We start from the raw sequence: 20,564 nt of genomic DNA on the forward strand, positions 1-20,564 counted from the left end.
TGCCCACAGAATGCACAGACAAGCAAGTCCGACCCATCCTCCCCCTGCAGACACATCCTTCAGCAATCGGAGGGGCCGGCAGCTACCACAGGTGCCAGTGAGAAGCGGCAGTATAGAACAAGGTATCCAATAAAGAGAGATCATTGTCCAAAAACCTTGGATTTGAGAACCACCTCTTTTTATACTCCTTTTATTAAATGAATAGTACTTTGATTTATGTAGTTTGCAGAATCCTAAGATTTTGTTTCTTGAAATTTTATTCCCAGAACCTAACGGTAGTGGTTCATGGAATATACTCTGACATTGCTGAGTGAGTGAGTGAATGAATGAATTTTAGATTGCCAATTAAGAGAGTTAAATCAGCCCTAGAAACACCTTTTTTCAAAGAAATAAAGAAACAAAACACAATTTTTAAAATCTTAGTAAAATATGGTATTTTATGTGTGTGAGGGGGCTTATTTAAGCTTTTTAAAAAATATTTTTTAAACACTTGATCATATTGAAGTCTTTACTAGTATTTTTTAGTTTTAACTCATTTGCAATATTCTGTGTTTTTTATACAACTTTTATGAAGAATGGCTTAGAGAACACATTTTAGTGTTTTGTGTTTTTTTTTTTAACAGTTCATGTTACTTACAGATTCTCTTATTTTAAGCATATACATATTGTGTTTATTTTCCTAGAAAGAGAGAGAATGGGAAAGAGAAATAGAAAAAGAGAGAAGGAAAAAGTTTTGACAGTGGAAATAAATTCCCTAAAGTATTTGGGCTAGATTATATAAATTCTAGGTTAAAATAGTCACTGTGTTTTTTCATGTGACCCAAGATCTATCCTAATTCCTCCATAGGTGAAATGATTTATCAGTATATGTTATCACATAACCAGTGTGGGATCTGTTAAGTAATTTAGTGAAATAATTTTTATTTTGGGGTTGTAATATAAATACAATGGACTCACATTTAAAACATGTATTCAAAATCTTCATCCCCATAAAATGACTAAAAGGGTAACATTTTGAATATTTTTTCAACAGTGTTGGTTGTTGCTGATATAAAACTTGTATTTCATTCTGTATTGAGGGAGCTGTGTATGTGTTTTACTTAATTGAAGTACTTTACTGAATGTATCACAGAAATGTATCACACAAGTATCACAGAAATGATCTAAGAAGATAAGTACATTGTTTCAATGACTGTTATGGCAGAATTTATAAATAGACTACTTGGTTATAGAAAGATTAGTGTAGATTTTAAGAAGTATTAACTTACTGATAGAGGAATGCTACTATGGTAAACTCAGGATGTGTATTATTTTTAAAGATTATACATCTCACTGATATATCATGCTTCAGTATTCAGGATTATTATAAGAGTATTCATTTAGTTACTAAGATATATATGCTGCTATGTGAAAATCTGACTTTCTTTTCTAAAATAGCAATTAATTCATTGGAATTCTCAATTCACGTGTTTAACAAACTTTCTTTTCTCTTTTGGGAACATTTTGAGAAGATAATTCATAATGTTTTTTATGACTCAAATTAACAACAGCCCAGATGAAAGAAACTGCTTTAAATAAAATTTGGTGTTTATATAAATTATCCATTCATGAACTCCTGTTGCACAACTAAAAGAACTACAAATTCTAGAATTTTTCTACAAACTCAGTGTTATTAGCCATAATTTGCCAAAGATCAATATCCAAAAAGTCATGTGTTCCTAAAATTCTTTGCATTTCCTCCAGTTGCTAAAACACTCTATAAGTTCAAAAGCATATAAGGGTACTGCATATAACGCATACAGTGAGGTTGTAGCTATATTATTTCTATAGAAATAAGAATTGCTTCTATGAAATAATTTGGAATGTATGCTGGATTTGTTTTTTTTTAAAGCTTATGTTCTATTGTTAATATCAACATTATTGTTTATGATATTCATATTCACAGTTGTCTTTCAGAGAAATCATCAATTTGTAAGGATTGAATTGAGGTGGGAAGAAAGGAATGACTGAGGATGAAATTGATGGACTTATTTTGATATTTAATATCATAAATATACTAGTAAACTCTTTTTGTGATTTGAGGTTCCTGAAATTTGTGATCTCAACAGTCATATACATAAAACCTTTTAAAAATATGAGAACAAACGTGTTATTTTCTCTAAGTGTTTTTCTATAATTAAAATAGGTCAGTTTTACTTTATGATTTTATCATGTGCTCTGGGACCTTTGGTAAATGATGATAGTGTCCACCATCATCTTATCATGGATCTATTTCACACTGAACAGACATGACATCTTTGTGTGTCCCAAAATACATTTTTTAAAGTAAAATATTCGTTTGATTCATGGACTAGAAAGAATGTAGCGTATTCTATTTATGATTCGTTTCATTGTTGTTCATAGGGCTTTCATAGAATTATGGTTTTTTCTTTTGATATTATTTTTTGAAAGTTAGTTATATCTTCTATGAAGTTAATGCTGAGTGCAGTTTATTTGCAATTAAGCCTCTACTTGATTTCCTTCTCTCCAAGTTTCTTTTTTGTTGTTTTTTATTTTTGACAAAGAGTATTTTTTTTTGGTTTTGTTTTTATTTTTGTTTTTGAAAAAAGAACTGAGGTGATGATAAGCAGTTGATTGGTAAGAGCAAATATTTCAAATGGTTTAGTTTCCTGGATAGTGATGCAACTTCTTGATGAACTTATAAAGTAATGTTATTCATATGGTTTCTGGGTACAGTTACCTACATGATTGTTTTTTTGGATTCATGCCAGGATGATTAGATTGGATGCATGTTTTGTTTTATTTTCTGTAACTCAGTTTTACTACTCTGTCTTTGTAACATAGAAGCAATATGTGCTATTTAAAGGCAAACACATCCTTTGAAAAGACATTTTTACTTAATTTTTGAAAAAGTTTTTTGAAGTTTCTTTTAAAGATTAAGAATGTTAGCATACTTGCTACAGGGATTCTGATTATATTAAAGTATGCTTGGAAGAAAAGAAGAGGAGTGATCACAACACAGATTTTGAGATAAATTAGTCAAAAAAGTAGCCTTACAATTAGATAACTAATGGTTTGTGATAATTGAGAGCAAAGACTTCCAAGAAATTTCTCTGGTTATATTACAAAGTTGTGTTCCAGTGTAGCCCTATGGAGAGTGAATCTGAAAGCAACATAATTGTTTGCATACAAATGTTATATGGTTTTCTGAAACCAATGAAGTGATTTTTTCGTGCTCAACTAGATGTCTTCTAAAGAAGTATTTAAAAATTATTTGTAAACTAACACTTGGTGTGCTAGTTATATTTTATGTGTTCTATTATTACATCTGCCACTTAACAGTCTAATGGTAGTCCCCTTCGGAAATATCTAGAAAAGCCATTATGTTTCAATAAATAGTGTACCAACAAGGAAGCAGATATAACGTTTTGTAAAATGTCTTAAGAAATATCTCCAAAGAACAATTTCTGTTTGAGATATTTTAATATAATTAATTTGAGAAGGAAGAAGGGATCACTTAATTAGGATAATTTTTTTCCATGTGGAAAATGTTACTATTTTCACAGTGAAGAGAAAATGCCTACTATCTAGTAAAAATCAGAAATCAGGTTTTCATTATTTATATAAAATTTCAAATTATCTGTACTGCTATCATTTTTGAAATGATAAAAATGTTTGTATGAATATTAAGTATGCTTTTTAATACACTTGCAGTAAAAAGTCTTAATGGATTAAAATTAGAATGCTTTAGGAAAAATTGGTGCTGAAATATTTTGCTGTTTAAAAGGCAAGAAAAATGCCATACAATATATTTTTCAACGCCAAACATTAATTTCCCAATGTTTCTGTTTTTATTTTAAATCTTTAAATTGTATTCATTCTTTCTTTGATTAATTTTAGTACCATATTTGAGAGTTCCTCATGGTTTGTCATTGTGATTTATCATATTACATTATATGTTGTGCGTTTTTATTATTCATGCCATTGTGTTGATTCACATTTCCGTGTCTAACTATAAATTTGCTGATTTCTTTCTTTTGTTTCCATCATTATGTGCATTTAATTCATTGAAGAACAAGAAAAATATAACTCTTCCACAAAAGGTAAATATTAATGTAACTTTTTAACCATTTAATATTATTCCTTTTCTTTCATAATATGTGAGTTATATAACTGTATTTATTAAAATAATGAGCAAAATTATTTAGCAAAAAGGTAGTTTTTTCCCTACCGTGTTTTGTAAGGCATTTTATGTTAAGTATTTTATATTGTGCACAGTTCACACTACAGAGGAAAATATTAAAATGAAGAGTGCTTTGTCTTAAAATTTACCTACTCTGACCATTCCTTTGGAAAAATAACACATTTTTAAAATATTTTTGTTTTGTTTGTTTCCATTCCCCTGCTCTCATGTAAAGGGTTTAATTCTTACTTTCTGTTCAGGGTAATGTCTCCAGTAAAGGAATAGAAAATCCCTGGATTTTCCCTTTTAATAGCACTAATATTGTAGAATGTTTGGTCCCCACTGCAATCATGCATCTAGGAAATGGATGCTTAAATGTTACTTCTCTTGGCCCACTTAGACTGCTTTGTTGGCACATTGGTAACCTCCAACCTTATCTTTTGGATCACAGTTGAGTTTTGGTCTTCAGACTTGAGTTTCAAGCAGACATATACCTTGACCTGCTCTCATGTGCTGCTAATACTATTTCCTATTCAGTATTACTGTTGACCTAATAATTAAGTATTTGAATATGAGTTTTTAGCTTAATGAAATAATATTAATAATAGTTAAAAATTAAATAATACTGTATAGTGTAATAAAAGTACATTTACTCAGTATTGTGGATTAATGATTGAATTAATTTGGTGGACATAGTAAGCCTAAAAATTAGTCCTGAGAGTAGCATCATCCCTACTTTATGAATGATAAAACTCAGATTATGAGAGATTAAGAGACTGACACTGCTGATGAATAGTAGACTATAAGCCCAGGTCTCTTACTTTTGACCTCCTTCCACTATACTTTAGTATATCCTGTTTTAATAAGCACAAATCCCAACTACATTATCCCTAAATCCTAGTATATTCAGGTATTGTTATATATCTCAGTATTACAGAGTGAAAATGGGAGATAATATTCAATTACTTATTTAATTTTAATTTTTAAAAATATGTCTATATTCTGGTAAATGCATATTCTGGCAGACACTATACTAGGCAATAAGTACATATTAAGAAAAAATAAAATATTATTCAGTAAGATCCAAGATGTCTACATCCCTAGATTTTGCATAGATTGCTAGCCTTCCTGAATTTTTAATTCAGGTATCAGAAATATAACTTTAAATTCAGTGGTATAAAAATGGCCAATACATTTGTACTTTAGTTCAGAAGAATTTACTTGGATTTGCATGGTAAGTTTTAGTTGATAAAGATATTAAAATTCTATATTAGAAATGGGCCATGACCTAATTAATTCAGCCAAAAGAAGAAAAAAGGTAATAATTGTTTAGAGAGATCTTCCATATGTATTATTACTACCCAAAAGCTATAATTAATCAAAACAAAATTCCTAAGATGTGCAACCTAAAGTCTCTGTGAAGTATGCACATTTACAGGCTCCCTGCAGAGTGTGACAGATTGTGACATTTTTACAAGGTCATTGTACAAGGCTGAGATGTGTCATCACTCTGCACAGTTTTCTTTGCACACAGGACATGGATATGCTTCACAGAATGGAACCACACATGACTGAAAATAGCCAACGAGGTACCTCCCAAAATGCATGCAGGCAGGGCAGAGAGCCCAGGGGATGCTGCATCTCTCTCCTGGTATCGAAGGGAGTATTGCTTAGTCACAGACAGTGTTCAAAGCCCAGAACAAATAGAAGCATATTCAGGAAATCTCTTTAAATAAAGTCAGACTTTAGGCTCACATACCCCATAAAAAAGAAACAGTTTTGTTTTGCATAGAAACTCTGTTGCTATGAGCTGATCTTTTCTGGGATGGATCGTATTGGAGAACTAAGATGTTTTGAGTCCTCACATGGGACAAGCCATGCCTAGGTGACCATATAGGTGAAGGGGCTCCTCATGAGAGTTTGCTTTTAATGAGTTGTAGACGAACTTGTAGGGACAGCTAATGGTCCCAGTTTGTGGAGGACTGAGATGCAAAATTTCCAGTGCTTAAACTGGGACAGTTGCAGGCATAGGGGGGTGGCTGGTCACTCTAACTGCAGGGGAGTTATATATACTGCAGGTATATAACTTTTCAGCATATGTTTGTAAAGCACATAAAAAGAGGCGTTAAATACTATTAGCATTTTTAATGTTAGATAAAATTTATTGAGCACTTACTCTATGTGAATGACTTGGCCAAGAGCGCTACCTGAGGGATAACTATCCATATCTTCATTTTCCAACTGAGAAAACTCATGCTTAGGAAGGTTAAAAACCTGGCCCTTTATCAGTCATTTATTTGGTAAGTGGTGGAACAGGAGGTGGGCCTGAGACTCACTCCAAAGACCTTGTTCTTAACTGCTCTGCTCTACCGGCTCTTCAGCGTTCAGACAGCATTTACTGAGTACCTACCTTGCACGCAGTACCACATGATTATGGTAACAACACATGTACAGCCATAAGGGAGGTATTATTACCCATTTATTTCATGTAGAGTCAAGGGGTTAAGTGAAATGCCTAAGGTGACAAAGCTTCTGGACAGCAGAACCAGATTTTCAGTCCACAGCCTATGTTCTGTCCAGGGTTCCATGTTGCTGTGACATCTACCACTTACAACACCAGAATCTTGGAGAGGCCCAGTTAGGGGTTCCAGCACCCCCTAAAGAGCCATTTTTTTACCACTGAACTAAATCTCCTAATACCTGGCTTGCCCTCAAGTTACTAATTTGAGAAAATAAAACCAGTGCATTTGAGTAAAGATAACACATTCTCGGGGTTGAAAAGTTAACTTGAGAAAATATAAATATTCATACTACATTATTTATCTTTTACTTCCCTCTTTTATGTTGAAAGCTGAGAAACCATATCATTTTAGACTTCACAAACTGCTTTATAGGCATATTTTAAATTATTCATTCTAAAAGTAAGCCAATTTTTCCCTCTCTGCTACATTTCTTGGACAGTTTTAAAGAGCCCATGAATGTAGTTTGGGGGCATCGCAATAATGATATAAGAAGATCAAAACAGAACCAGAAATTAAATGACATCAAGGTGAGAAAAAATGTTACTATCATAATAAATTTCTAACTTATATAACTTTGGATAGTATTTCTTAAGCGCATTAACTTTTTGGGTTTTGTAAGCAATTTTGAATCATAACAAAACACATCATATTCTCTTTTATACAAATATGAATTTTCCTTATTATAAAAAATGTAATTTACACACATGGAGAATGAGCAGCAATTAGAGTTCAAGTTATTAAATGATTTGAAGAGGGGCAGAGAGTAAATGGCATTTGTTGCTTTTTGTTTTCCAGTTTCACTAATAAGATATATAATAATTATTGCAGTCAGGTCATAGAGGCTATTAAAGGATTATCTCTAGTCAACTGTATTTTAAAGTACAAGGTTTCTATAAAAAAAATGCTCCAATCAGTTACCTGTTGACTGAACAGTTGACAAGAACAGTTGGAATGCTAACTTATGCAAAAAAAAAAAAAAAAAAAAAAAAAACTTGTAATTTTTCTGGAACTCTTAGGCATTAACCTTAATTAGATACAATTCATATAAAAAAAGTGGAAAACATTATTTTAATAATCTTCTGTGACCTTAGCTATTGTATAGATGATACTTGCACATTAAGAGTATACTATGGTTGTAAAACAGTAGGAAAAAAATCATGTAACTTCATTTTTGCTAAAACAAGTAAATTGATTTGTGTATTCTTCAGAAGCAGCATTATTTTAACTGTCACTAAGTAAAAAAGGATTTCAGTTTTATTTACATTTTATTAGATGCATATTTGGCCAGGTGATTTCATTTCCTCTTATTGTATCATGTTGTGATTTCGAAGATTTAAGTTTCTTTATCTTCCAGGGCTTTGCTTTTCTTGAACACTTAACGAATATTTATGAATGACTGTTCATATTAGTAAAAGTGTCTATCCATTTCTTTTTTTTGCCACAAATCCATAAATATAGTTGTCATTCTAGCCTTCTCTTTAAACTTTAGAGAGTGAAGCAGCTCATGTGAAACAGTTTAGAACTCTTGGGGGTTTTTCCCTAAGTTTATTTATTTATTTATGAGAGAGAAAGAGAGAGAGAGGAGAGAGGCACAGAATCTGAAGCAAGCTCCAGACTCTGAGCTGTCAGCATATAGCCCGATGTGGGGCTCAAACTCACAAACTGCGAGATCGGGACCTGAGCCGAAATCAGAGGCTTAACTGACTGAGCCACCCAAGCGTCCCAGAACTCTTGGTTTTAACCTTATTTTCCCATTCTGCTGATTCATATGTGGTTATTTATAATAGTATATGGACTTTTAAAACTTCAGAGTATTTAACACATCAACTAAGGCTCAGCTTGCAATATATGCCTCATTGTGGGAGAACATCATTATTACCCCTTTCTTCCTGGAATTTGTGGGGAAAGTGCAGAGGAAGACTGAAAGGCAGACAGAGGTCTAGCCATGCATAAGCTCTTTGATTTTTTTAACAACATATATTTCCCTTAGTGTATTTTTAACAAGTTTTAAAATTGGTAAATATTTTTTACAAAAGAAAGGGAAGAGATTGTCAAAAAATTGATATTGAATTTAGTAGTTATGCCACATCAAACCTTTCAAGATAGATACTGCTGCCGTCAGTGTAATGAAAACTATGGATAAATATATTGAAGATCATTTGGAATAAGCAACATGGCCCCTCGAGGAATGATTTTGTTATTTCCCCAGAGAAGCCTTACCTACCTGGGCTGCTTTTCATGAAGACTGTATTCTAAGAAGTGTCTCATAAGGAAAATAGTGTTCCCTCTCAGAAGAGAAAAACATTTAAAAAGCCTTTTATTCCTGTGAAACATAAAAGAACAAGGTAAAATGGCAGATTCTTTCATCAGGAGCCTGACTTTCTTACCTGTCAGGTGTTGGACTAGTATTTTCAGTGTTACTCTTGTGCTTGACAATTTTGACACTGAAAGTGATGTCTGGGATTGGAAATCCTGAGCTTTGTTTTCGACAGTTTGGTGAAAATCAGCATGCTATAAGTGATGGTATGTGGCTTTGGCTGCAGTGAGATTTGAGTGATTATATATACAAATTACCTATTTTGCCTATGCCGATACTGCCTTTCAGTGATATACCAAAACAAAGGTTATTTTCTTTTAAAAGCCTTTAAAGGCAATGTGTTTTCATTTAACATGTTATTTACTTGTTGTGTTTAATGTTTCCCATGCTGGACAGATGTTATCTTGTATTTTTATTGTTCCGACTAGCATAGCACAATCCTTCATATTTAAGAGAAGCATACAATAGCACAAGGAGGACCATTTGACACATTTCTACCCTTGCAAATTGAAATGCACTTTATTCTGAGAAAGTGACCCAGAATTTGGGCCTTTCTGTGTAGTCAAAATAGTCTAGACATTAAATCTTCATGTACATCTACTGTATATGTGTGTGGAAGGTAGAGGACATATTAGTATTACATCAGAGTTGCTTACTACATTTGTATGACTCCACGAATAGATGAACATGCAAGGAATACTTTTTAATTGAGAAGAAAACATAATAATATATAATAATGTAAAATACACTGGTGATTTTTTCCCCTTAACATCTATATTTGTAGCAAGGTGACAAATTTTAAAATGCTGGAAATTAGGTACTAGAACAAGTGAGAAAGTCGTTATTGTAGTTTTCCATTTTTTGAAAATGGAAAAATTACCTTGCTAATACCCTATTGAAGTAATACAAAATCATAAACCACAATAGCTGGAGGTTACACTGAGTAGTCTTAATCATTTTATAAATAACAACTGCATAGTGAAGAAATGTCTCAGGAATTGATCAAGGCAACACTGACGAACCAATGAATGGTAATGGGTCTAAGATTATAATCTATGCCTAGTCATTCCCCATCCTTGGGATTTACCGTTTTGCCACATTGCTTCCAAATGTATGGAGAATGTTTATACATATTAACAATGTGTGCTCTACTAAAGCTTAAAAAACTGTTAGTAGAGATTAGTATTACATTTTTAAAATTTTCAGATATCAACCCATCTTTCTATTCAGGCTGTGGATAGTTTATAATGTTACAAAATCAATTAGCTAAATACTTGTCATCTTTTATTACTTTATAGTCTCCATGTTTCATATTATATTGTTTCTTATGTTTGAGTTCCTACTATCAGTGATTTTTTTAAATGCTTCAGAAAAGAAATTTTTTTCAATATTGCCAATAACTGAGACATTGTAGGTGTTTCATTTATTTATTTCTTTCTGCCTGACAAATTCCAGATATGCGGTCATTTATCATTGCTTTCTCTGAGACATCGGAGCAAAGATGGGACTCCATTATCACTGAAGACTCATTGTACTACTAAATAGCAGTGAAGCAGAGGCATTAATTTTTCTGTTCACAAAGTGTGATAACACATTGTAGTTGACTTGACAAGCTTAGTTATCCTATCCAAATATGATCCTGTGTCACCACTGACAGATGTACTAGCTCACCTTGTTACAAAGTAAAGTAATCAATAATATTTTTACTTTAATATATTTACCAATATAGAAATTTTTATTCCTGTTCTCTTTTACACTTTTGTTTCACTTGGAATACCCAAAAGTATTTGAAGGCTTAACAACATGTTGTATGGATTTTCTTTTTTGCCTGTAAACACAAATATTTGAAATTCCGAATTCATGTTAATTTGTAGATGCATAGGAAGAAATGAAGATTCAGAGCAAATTTATCTTTGTATAATTGTAAATTTATGAATATTTTTAATATATCTAAGAAAGTATAATGATTACATTATAATTATCTTAAATTACACTTAACTCTAATATTTAAAATATTTTTAAGCAAATCACAAATGTCCAGTAAGTCAAAGGAGTTTCCCAGAAAAATCACATTCTTTTTAGTGGAGGTGATACTATATACATATGCATGCACTATATATATATATAGCTTTCAGTGATGGGTTAAGGAAGATTTATTAAAGATTCTTAAGCTTTTTATTTTTTTATTTTTTAAGTCACAGGCCTTATCTTAAATAGTCTTACAAAGAGATAAAATGGGAAGAAATTCATGCAGGCACAAACACAGTATTTGCAAATTATTTCAGCTTATTTGTACTTTCATCAAAGATTATCCATACCATTAAACTAAGAATATATCACAAAATTTGGAAAATGAAAAGGGAGCAATTATTTTACTCTGACTTCTTAATAGTATCTAATATTTTCCACTAGAAAATTGTAATAAATTATAGACTTTAAAATCATATTTACTGTTCTCATCTTTCATACTCTAATAAGAGTCCCTGTTGAGCTTAGACGAAATGATTTCACAAGTATGATTTTAAATTAACCTGTAAAAAAGTTCTAGTTTTATACTTTCTTAATTGTAATGTTGAGTCCATATTTGATATATAGACATTCACTTGATAAAAATTCCAGAGTTTAAAAATAACTGAAAGTAAAGTGGACCTAAGAAAAAGATTTAAGTTCAATAAATATTTTTTAAGTAAGTTAGTATCTGCTTGTTTAAAAAACACAATTCAACATCAAACACAGCATTCAGCTTTTAGAAAGCATAGTGAATAATTCCAACTTAAAGAACTTTTGTATAAAATTATAGTGTTAATTGCACCTTAGAGGTAGAGAAGAATTGTTTATTACTGTCACTCTATCTGCAATTCTAGCTGAAACAGTGTCTAACAAACATCCTTTTTTGACTATATTGTATCTAATGACTATATGTTCATTAAAAGATTAAATGCAATTGCATGATAATTACATTTGTTGTATAAAATGAGAGGGTATTTTTTTAACTCTCTAGTATGTGACAGTTTTGAAATTTAAAAAAAAAATTAAAACCCAGAAGTCCTCCAATTTTTAAATTCTTTTTATAAAGAACGAGCAACTGGCATTTTAATGATTTTGTTAGTTTACAATGCTGCCAATATTCAGGATACTCCTAAATGTGAATTTGATGCTAGGATTTTGGGGAGAATTGGAAGATATTTCATATTTTAATTTTGCTATTGGCATTAAAAGTCAATACAAAAATTTTAAATGGTGATTAGTAATCATTCTTTTCAAAGTAAGATATTTGAGCTCTATGGGCTGTGGCTCATTTTCCTTACATTGGGATACTCAACAGGTAATCATATTCCAAGGATGCAATTTAGTTTTATCATTGCTAAGTATCTGTTATTTTGTATAAATCATGTACATTAATAATCATGTCATCTGGTTCAGATTTGTGATAAATATTTTAATTCATATATTTGTTTTTACTATTTAGATAGACACACCAATAATTCAGAAATAATGTCATTTCATTTCAAAATAGATTGTTTAAAAATAAAATGCAAGTAAGCAAACTCTGTAAAAAGTGTAAAGAACTTGTATAAAGTTATTTCAGAATACGCACTAATGTACAAACCATAAGGAAATAATAGAACTACTTAAAAATGTAAATTTTATGGAATTACCTGATCTTTTGATTATGAGTAAGGAAATGATAAGCTATTTGCGTTTTGCTTCTGTTCTTGAAATCTGAGAGCAAGCAGTGAGGACAGCATGGCAACTATATTTTTGCTGGCTAGTCAAGGGAGTCTACTTGTGGTTTTGAGTCAGATTTTGGGCATTTTCTTTCTTCAACAGATTAAAAGATGTCAACTTTCACTCCTTTAAGAATAAAAATAGTTTATTAATCATTTTTAGAAGGTCAAAGTGAAGTCATTTAAAACCATTTTAGGATTTATTTTATTTAGGCTACCCCTCTCTCCTTATGATTTCGTTTTCAGTTTTTCAAAATAAAGATTTAAATGCAGCCATGTCATATTTAGAGACATGAGGTGTTGTCCTGGCAGACTAAAATCATCAGAACTGTTTCAGATTGCTTCAGGCCAGTAGTTCTTGAGAAATCATCTTTTCAGTGTCAAGTTACTGTCTTCCCTAGGAATTTCATGATACTAAAAGTGAAGGTCACAAAGCTACGGGCTAATCAATGTGAAAAATTTCTTAAAATTAGTATGATTTATGGAGAATATGGAGCTAATACCATTTAAATTTGCTTTTATCACAAAGATGGCTTTGAGTTACTTCCAGTTTTAAGTGTAGAGTATAACTGATTACATACAGTTCATTTAACTTCCTTGAAATTCAAAGCAAATGACTGAGCAAGGGTCCAGAGGCACCCACAAAATAGGCAGAAGGCAGAGAACAGATAATTGTGCATTTTCTTGTATTGCCTATGGCTTTCTGCAAATATAACTCATATTTCTCAATAGCTTTTTCTCATTTTCTAATTAATCTCAAGTAGCCTTTTACTTTCTAGTACTTGTTATGACTCCTTTAATACTGTCAAGTATACATTTCTGAACTACTTCTCTCAAGATCTCCATAGAGCCATCTTTTAATCATACAGTTATCATTTCCTGTCAACATTTCCAAAGCAAGTGTGCATCATTGCTTAATTCACAAAACTGTGATGTTAGGGATTGATACTGTCTATCTCATTTACTGAATTTAAGCAAAGCTAAACATCTAATAATTTTATACTAAAAATATAATTAAAATATTTATCCACACATTTCAAACTATGTATTTGTCTCTTGTGCTGTTAGTTTGTACACACAATAAAAGCTACATATTTATATAATCTTTATAATTGGTGTCAGTATCTTTTATCAAGGATGATAGACCTTTAATCATTGCAGTGGTAAAATTTGCCAACAAGTATCTTTATAAACTCTTTGTAAGAGATGAAATCATCAGCCAAGTTAAGTCACATATATCAACATTTATACTATCCTTTAAGTCATTGGGCCCTCTTGGCAGAAACCCCAATACTTTAATCACATACAAATAGGTATTTTTCCATATACACACACACACACACACACACACACACACACACATATATATATATATATATATATATATATATATATATATACACATATATATATACACACACACACACACATATATATACATATAAATGTATATATATACATAACTTAAAAATAAATCTTAGCACTGGTTGCAGAGGTTGAATAGTCCAGGAAATTGTCAAAAGATAAGTTGTAAAAAATAAAAATAGGTCTCACACAATACAGGTGTATGTTTTGAAGAGTTGATTCTGCACACTTGGCTCTTTTTTCCCCTTAATTTGTAAAAATGTATTAATTAATGGCATGCTCTTGAAGCTAAGCTGCTTCTGATGGATTCTGACTTAAAATAACTTGTACTTTATTGAAAGCTATAATTTTCCCATCTAAACAGTCACACTTGCTACTCAGGAGATTAATAAAGACTTAAATGTAATGCAGTTCTTCACAAATTATAACTTAAATAGCTAAACATTTTATTTCACTTTTTCAAAGCATAGGAATTTCATCTATGTGGTCAGAGCCACCAGAAATAGAAATCTAATCTTTACTCTTAGTCCTTTTTTAAGACTGGAAATATTCATGAAATGCTACAGGTAGAAATTAATGATTTAATAAGAGTGCCTCAGCAAACCAGGTGCTTACCAATTAAAATAGTTTTTAGGTGACTGCTATTAGTTGAGGATGTTAAGTGGGTGTGTGCATGCATGTTAAGCATGTGCATATATGTGTGATGTCTTCAGTATGCATATTTATTTTCTCTATATATGTACATGCAACAACCAGTTGATTAAATTGAAAGCATATTTACACAATTAAATCTGATTTCATATAGTCATTTATGAATGGAATTGAAAATATTTCATATCAGGTGAAGAAGCAGCGGAGTCCTTATATTTTGTTACTAACATTTGTGTTCCCCATTTTGTGTGATTTGAGTCATGTTCATCTTTAAATTAACAGGTGATAGCATTGTATATTCTGCATTTTGTTTATTAGTCATGTGTTACTTCTAAATTTTCATTTAATCGAAGTCATATCAAAAGAATTGAAATCTTAAACCATTCAGTTCCTAAAAGTGCTTCGCCTGTGTTAATAGGCTTCCATTGTGTGTTTTTGCAGCAAGCTTAGTAGTGGAGGAGCGAACAAGACAGATGAAAATGAAAGTGCATCGATTTAAGCAGACAACAGGGTCTGGTTCTAGTCAAGAACTTGATCGCGAGCAATATTCCAAGGTAAAACAAGTAGTATCCAACCAAGAGTTTCCCTTTTAAAAATGTACAGTGTATATAGCAGGTAGGACTAGTAAGCACCAAGTTGTGTGAGAGAAGTTATCATTCAGGTGATGGTCTTGCACCATAACCTCTCTCCTCTTGATATTTTCACAAGATATATAATTATGTTAAAATATTATTAACTTGGATTTAATGTTTTTTTCTAAAAAGGAAATGTAAATACTTGATATTATTAAAGTCTCTCAATGATCCGTTGTCAATAGTCAAATTCCTATACATAAGCAAGACATGAAGCCATTTTATTGCTTAAATTGCATTTAAAATATTAAGATGTAGATTCATAGTCTTAAGTACTATTTTAGGTTGATGTTTACTATTGAGATTTATTAGTGAATGACATAAGTTGTGCAGTGTGAGATTTCTTATTGATCTGTCTTCAGTAAGAAAAGTAAGTGATAGCAAATTCTTAGAAACTGAAATTTACCCAATTTCAAGTGGCATTAAAACATTTAATTTATATTTCAGCATTATTTTGTAAGGATACACTACGAGTTTATAAACTGCTAAATAGCACCTAATAATTTTAATTAAAATATGCGTAGAATTGTATACCTCATGAAGCAATTTTAAATATACGATCTGGTTTATTTAAAAATCCTTTTTTTTTTTTTTGTTTAATACTACAAAAGTGGCACCAGCCATCATAGAACAACCTGTGTTATAATTTCATGTCAAGAAGCCCTTTTGGAAGTAATGACTTTTTAGAAATTCAAAATTTAAAAAAAACCCAGCTACTAAATCAATATTGTTAATTTGAAATATGACTGTAGAAAAGCCTACTGATTTTTAAATGTTAGAGGTTGATCTCAGATATTCAGAGATTAATGCAAGAAAATAGAGGTGGTTACAAAACATGACTTGTCATATAGAGTCCTATGTATCAGAGGCAGTTTATCACTTTACATCTTAGGTTAGTTGCAGGAGGATTTCCAACTGAGATGTGACCCAGTGAGACTCAATATCCTAGGAATCTGAAACAACACTTTAAACAGTAAAAATCATTCAAAACAACACAAAACAAAACAGCAAGCAGAATATCTTGATGTTCCATAGAGTTGCTTGCTGATTCTAGCTCCACAAGTCTTCCCTGCGGTTCATTCTTAATTATTATCACTTAGTTTATATGTTTGTCTTCTTTATGAATATCATCATCATCTTTGTTTTCTTTTACTACAAACGCAGTAGAGATTAGAAGACAGGATGATGTACGTCTTCTGCCTCCACATTGGATGCAGTTATTTAGAAAAGTTCTTTAAACTGGAAATGCTTCATTGTAGCTGGACATGCCTCATTGGTTTCTTAGCATCATGTCAAAGGATAAGGTCAAATAGAACATTGAGTTGGAGTTAGGGCCAGTAGAGGAAGCAAGAAAGAGGTAAACAATCAGGGTAATACTGAAAACCTTTCTGGTCATTCTGAAGTAGGACTCTAATCATTAATCAGTTGATCAAAAAAAATCTAAAAATGAAGTGCCCTAGAAGTCTAAACAACCACTAATACTTAATACTCATGATGAATCACAAGTAGGTTTATCTTGGTTTGGAGATTCCAAGTTCTCTGATTTCATAGAAATTTAGAATCAGATGAAATTGATCTTCTATTCCAGCTCTCTTATTTACCCAGCTTATGAAAACTGAGGTCTCACCCAGAATTAGTAAAGCCTTTCTGTGGAGTGATAAGCCCTAGAACTCGTGGTCTTAAACTTAGGTACTACTGTTCTGCGTCTTGTATCATTGAAATGTACATGTCATCCCAGTTGGATTCATAAGTTCTTCCAGGGCTTTTAATTTGAATACAATTAAACTATCACATTCTGTCTTTGCCCCTCCTTCACACAATCATTCTTTTTCTTTTTCTCTCTCATCCCATTTGAATATTTAAAAAAAAAAACATTACTTTCAAATATATTACTGTTTCTCCTATGGCATAAATTGATACTACTGTGTTACATAAATAAAATTATTACAAATTGTATCAATAAATGTGAGATCATGGATATGGTATCTTTAAGAACTTATAAGCATATAGGATAAGAAAAATAAATAGGATAACAAATAATTAGCTTATTTTTTATTTTATATGTCAAGCAGAAGTGACATACTCCACAATTCTAGTATTCATATTATGGCCTAATGCTTACAATAAATGTTTTAAGTAGTTCCCATTTCATTAGGAAATCATGTAAGTAGTTTTCCATTTTATGTAGTTTCATTTCCATTAACTCAAAACTCTTTTACGTGCTTAAGAAAGTCTTTCTCATTTTTTATTCTTTTACCCCAACCATTTTATAATTAACTTTACAAAAATCTATTTTATTCATATAATTGAGAACAAGCATTGTCATAAATTTAATATACATTAAATTTTGAACTTTATTCCTTTATTGACTCTGTTTTAGTGTTTTAATCCATTTGACATTTTGGATGAATAGCTTTGTTGAAATTCTGCCAAATTAGAAATTAGTTAACCATTCTCGGAATATTTAGAACCAAACACCAATAGGACTAGATTTTCTTCAGGGCAAAGAATTACTAGACAAATGTACTATAATTCCTAAAACATTTCAAACCTGGCACCTCCTTTAAAATATGGAACATCCCTAACTGTCCTGAGTAGGGAATTAGCACTAACTTTTCTTTTGAAAAAATACAAGACTGCTTTACAATCCCTGAAATGTGATACCATGATGTTTTTTCAATGATGGTATACAGTGTTACATTCCCTAGTGATGGGGTGAAATTCATAATTGGAGGGTAAGTTCTCATTTAAGCACTCACATTTTAAAAAGTGTTTATGTTTCTATAGTCCAGGACAACCAAGACTAATGGGATGAGTTTTGTAGGTAGCTGTTAAGTGTTTATTATTACTTATTTTTAAAAATAGCTGCCCTATAATTAGAGCCTCCCTTCACATCAATGACTTATTTCCCTGCTGTATGATTAGTATAAATTCTTCCTAGGGATATTATATTTCTAAAAATATAATAGAATGTTATAATATAATAATATAGTAGCTATTATATTAAAATACTAAATAATATAATAGTTAATGTGTTTCCATTAAAATATTTAATTGATAAATAGGAAATTTAACAAATTATGCTTGATTAAAAGTCAGTCATTATTTAAATTTCTAACCGATTTTGAAAATAAGTAAATAGTAAAAGGCGAATATAAAAGTCTTTCATTTCCTTCAAATAACTAAATGCAAAGAAAACTGATCTTGTGTGAGAATGATGGATTTTTCTTTCGCCCAACATAGAAATATTTAATATGATCTAGTTTTTTAAGATACCTTGTTTTATTACTTTGCTGAAATAGCAGAAGTCTACATACAAAAATGTTGAAGAAGAGATGGCTTACAGAAAAGCAAGATTTCTTTAGGAGAAATAGTTCCATGTACACGCACATACCCTGATGCTATAGTCTATACTGTATGTTATGGGCATTTGCCAAATAAGGGGAACATTTGTTCTGGGTGTCAACACAATGCCAGAAAAATCTCCTATAGCTGGGTACATTTTTATTGTATTAGAACCCAATTCTTTCATATTCTTTCATGGACAAGCTATCATTTCAATATGTTTGGAAACATTGTAATAATTACATGATCTATGTACTTAGCAAAATCATTTCCAAGACAATATAGGAGTTGTGTTTGTATCCTACTAACTATTAAATTTAGATCCTGCTGTCAGCATATTTTAGTTTTTACCACATCTACTCTGTAAATAAAAAATAGTTCTGATTGAAATGAATCATGTCAGGATCATGTTAATCAGATGTAACAGAATTTGATGATGAAATGTTACCACATAAATTTAAAATGCACCTTACCTTAAATCATATGAATGTTAGAGCATACATCAAGTTGTATAAATAGCTCAATTCTGGACATATATGAATTTTCTTTTGGATTATAATTTGATATATGGCTTTCAAAAACAAGTCATGCAATTATGGAAATTTTCTTTGGAAAGATAATTTCATTGATATTCTATAATTTGGAATTGTTTTCATGCTTGATGTGAAGTTCCTTGCTCAGTACATACACATGAGAAGTAAAGATTAAAACTAACATGTAAATACCTCAGACCTGAACTATTCTTATCTGAGGGATTTCTAAATAAACATGATTATCTTTTCTAGCATTTTTTAAAATGTACTGTTGTTTTATACTTCTTTTTGTATATACAGATCCAGGTTTTTAGCATCATTTTATTTAGTGTACTTTAGCAAGACAATTATTTATACAAATTTTTATAAATAGATGGATTACTTTAAGTTCATTAAAAGTTATCTGATAGGGAACATCAGAGAACGGATGAGCTTTTCTACAACTTTAATAAACATTTGATATTTTCACACTTTAATGTATAAACATAGAATTAAGTTACTTGATAAGAAACTTAAATACCCAATGTTTAGTCATGTGTTCCTTTTAGTTATGTGTTCTTTTGTTAATAAGTTATATTATCTTGGGGCGCCTGGGTGGCTCAGTCGGTTGAGCTTCCGACTTCGGCCCAGGTCATGATCTCACCGTCTGTGAGTTCGAGCCCCGCATCGGGCTCTGTGCTGACAGCTCAGAGCCTGGAGCCTGCTTCGGATTCTGTGTCTCCCTCTGTCTCTAACCCTCCCCCACTCATGCTCTGTCTCTTCCTGTCTCAAAAATAAAATAAAACATTAAAATTTTTTTTTTAAAAATAAGTTATATTATCTTAACTTCCAGTAATAAGAGAATCACTTAATATATTAGGTATTTCAAAATTATATATAATTAAGGTTTAAGTGGTTATATTATAGCCTATTTATTATAATAAAAACACATATATAAAATACTAATATATGAAGCTATTTGTTATTTGTTCCACTGCAAAAAGAATCAAGTAGAAAGAAGAAGAGCTTATTAGCTGCTCTGACAACTTTGCCTGTTTTACTCTTTTACCTAATGAATTCTAAAATCTTCAGTAATGAATACCAAAGACATTTAAAAATACAAGATATAGTGTAAATTCTAATTTTAATAGAAATCCTTTTTTTTTTTTTTTACTTTTGACACTGAGCTGATAGTTTAAATCTGAAAATCTCTACTTAATTATAATAGAAGGTTGAAGTCCAGTCTTTACCTCCATGGCTCTAATCCTCCTTGGCACAGCCCCTCAGCTTTTGACACAGCCCTTCTTTG

At 31.2% G+C, this 20,564-nt stretch overlaps 1 protein-coding gene across 50 annotated transcripts in view; it reads left to right on the forward strand.

Annotated features, from left to right (window-relative positions):
* RIMS1 (regulating synaptic membrane exocytosis 1) overlaps nt 1-20,564 on the forward strand; it is a 490,579-nt gene that overhangs the window by 366,489 nt on the left and 103,526 nt on the right. For 20 of the 50 annotated variants that reach the window (XM_043591758.1, XM_043591764.1, XM_043591767.1 and 17 more), the window contains 2 exons: nt 10-122; nt 15,208-15,320. In XM_043591758.1, coding sequence (XP_043447693.1) covers nt 10-122; nt 15,208-15,320 — 226 coding nt within the window. Of the gene's footprint in view, nt 1-9; nt 123-4,073; nt 4,104-15,207; nt 15,321-20,564 lie in introns of all 50 variants that reach the window. The other 30 variants (XM_043591778.1, XM_043591776.1, XM_043591777.1 and 27 more) reach the window with 2 other exon arrangements.

Source organism: Prionailurus bengalensis, chromosome B2 (genome assembly GCF_016509475.1).
Source record: "Prionailurus bengalensis isolate Pbe53 chromosome B2, Fcat_Pben_1.1_paternal_pri, whole genome shotgun sequence".
NCBI lineage: Eukaryota > Metazoa > Chordata > Mammalia > Carnivora > Felidae > Prionailurus > Prionailurus bengalensis.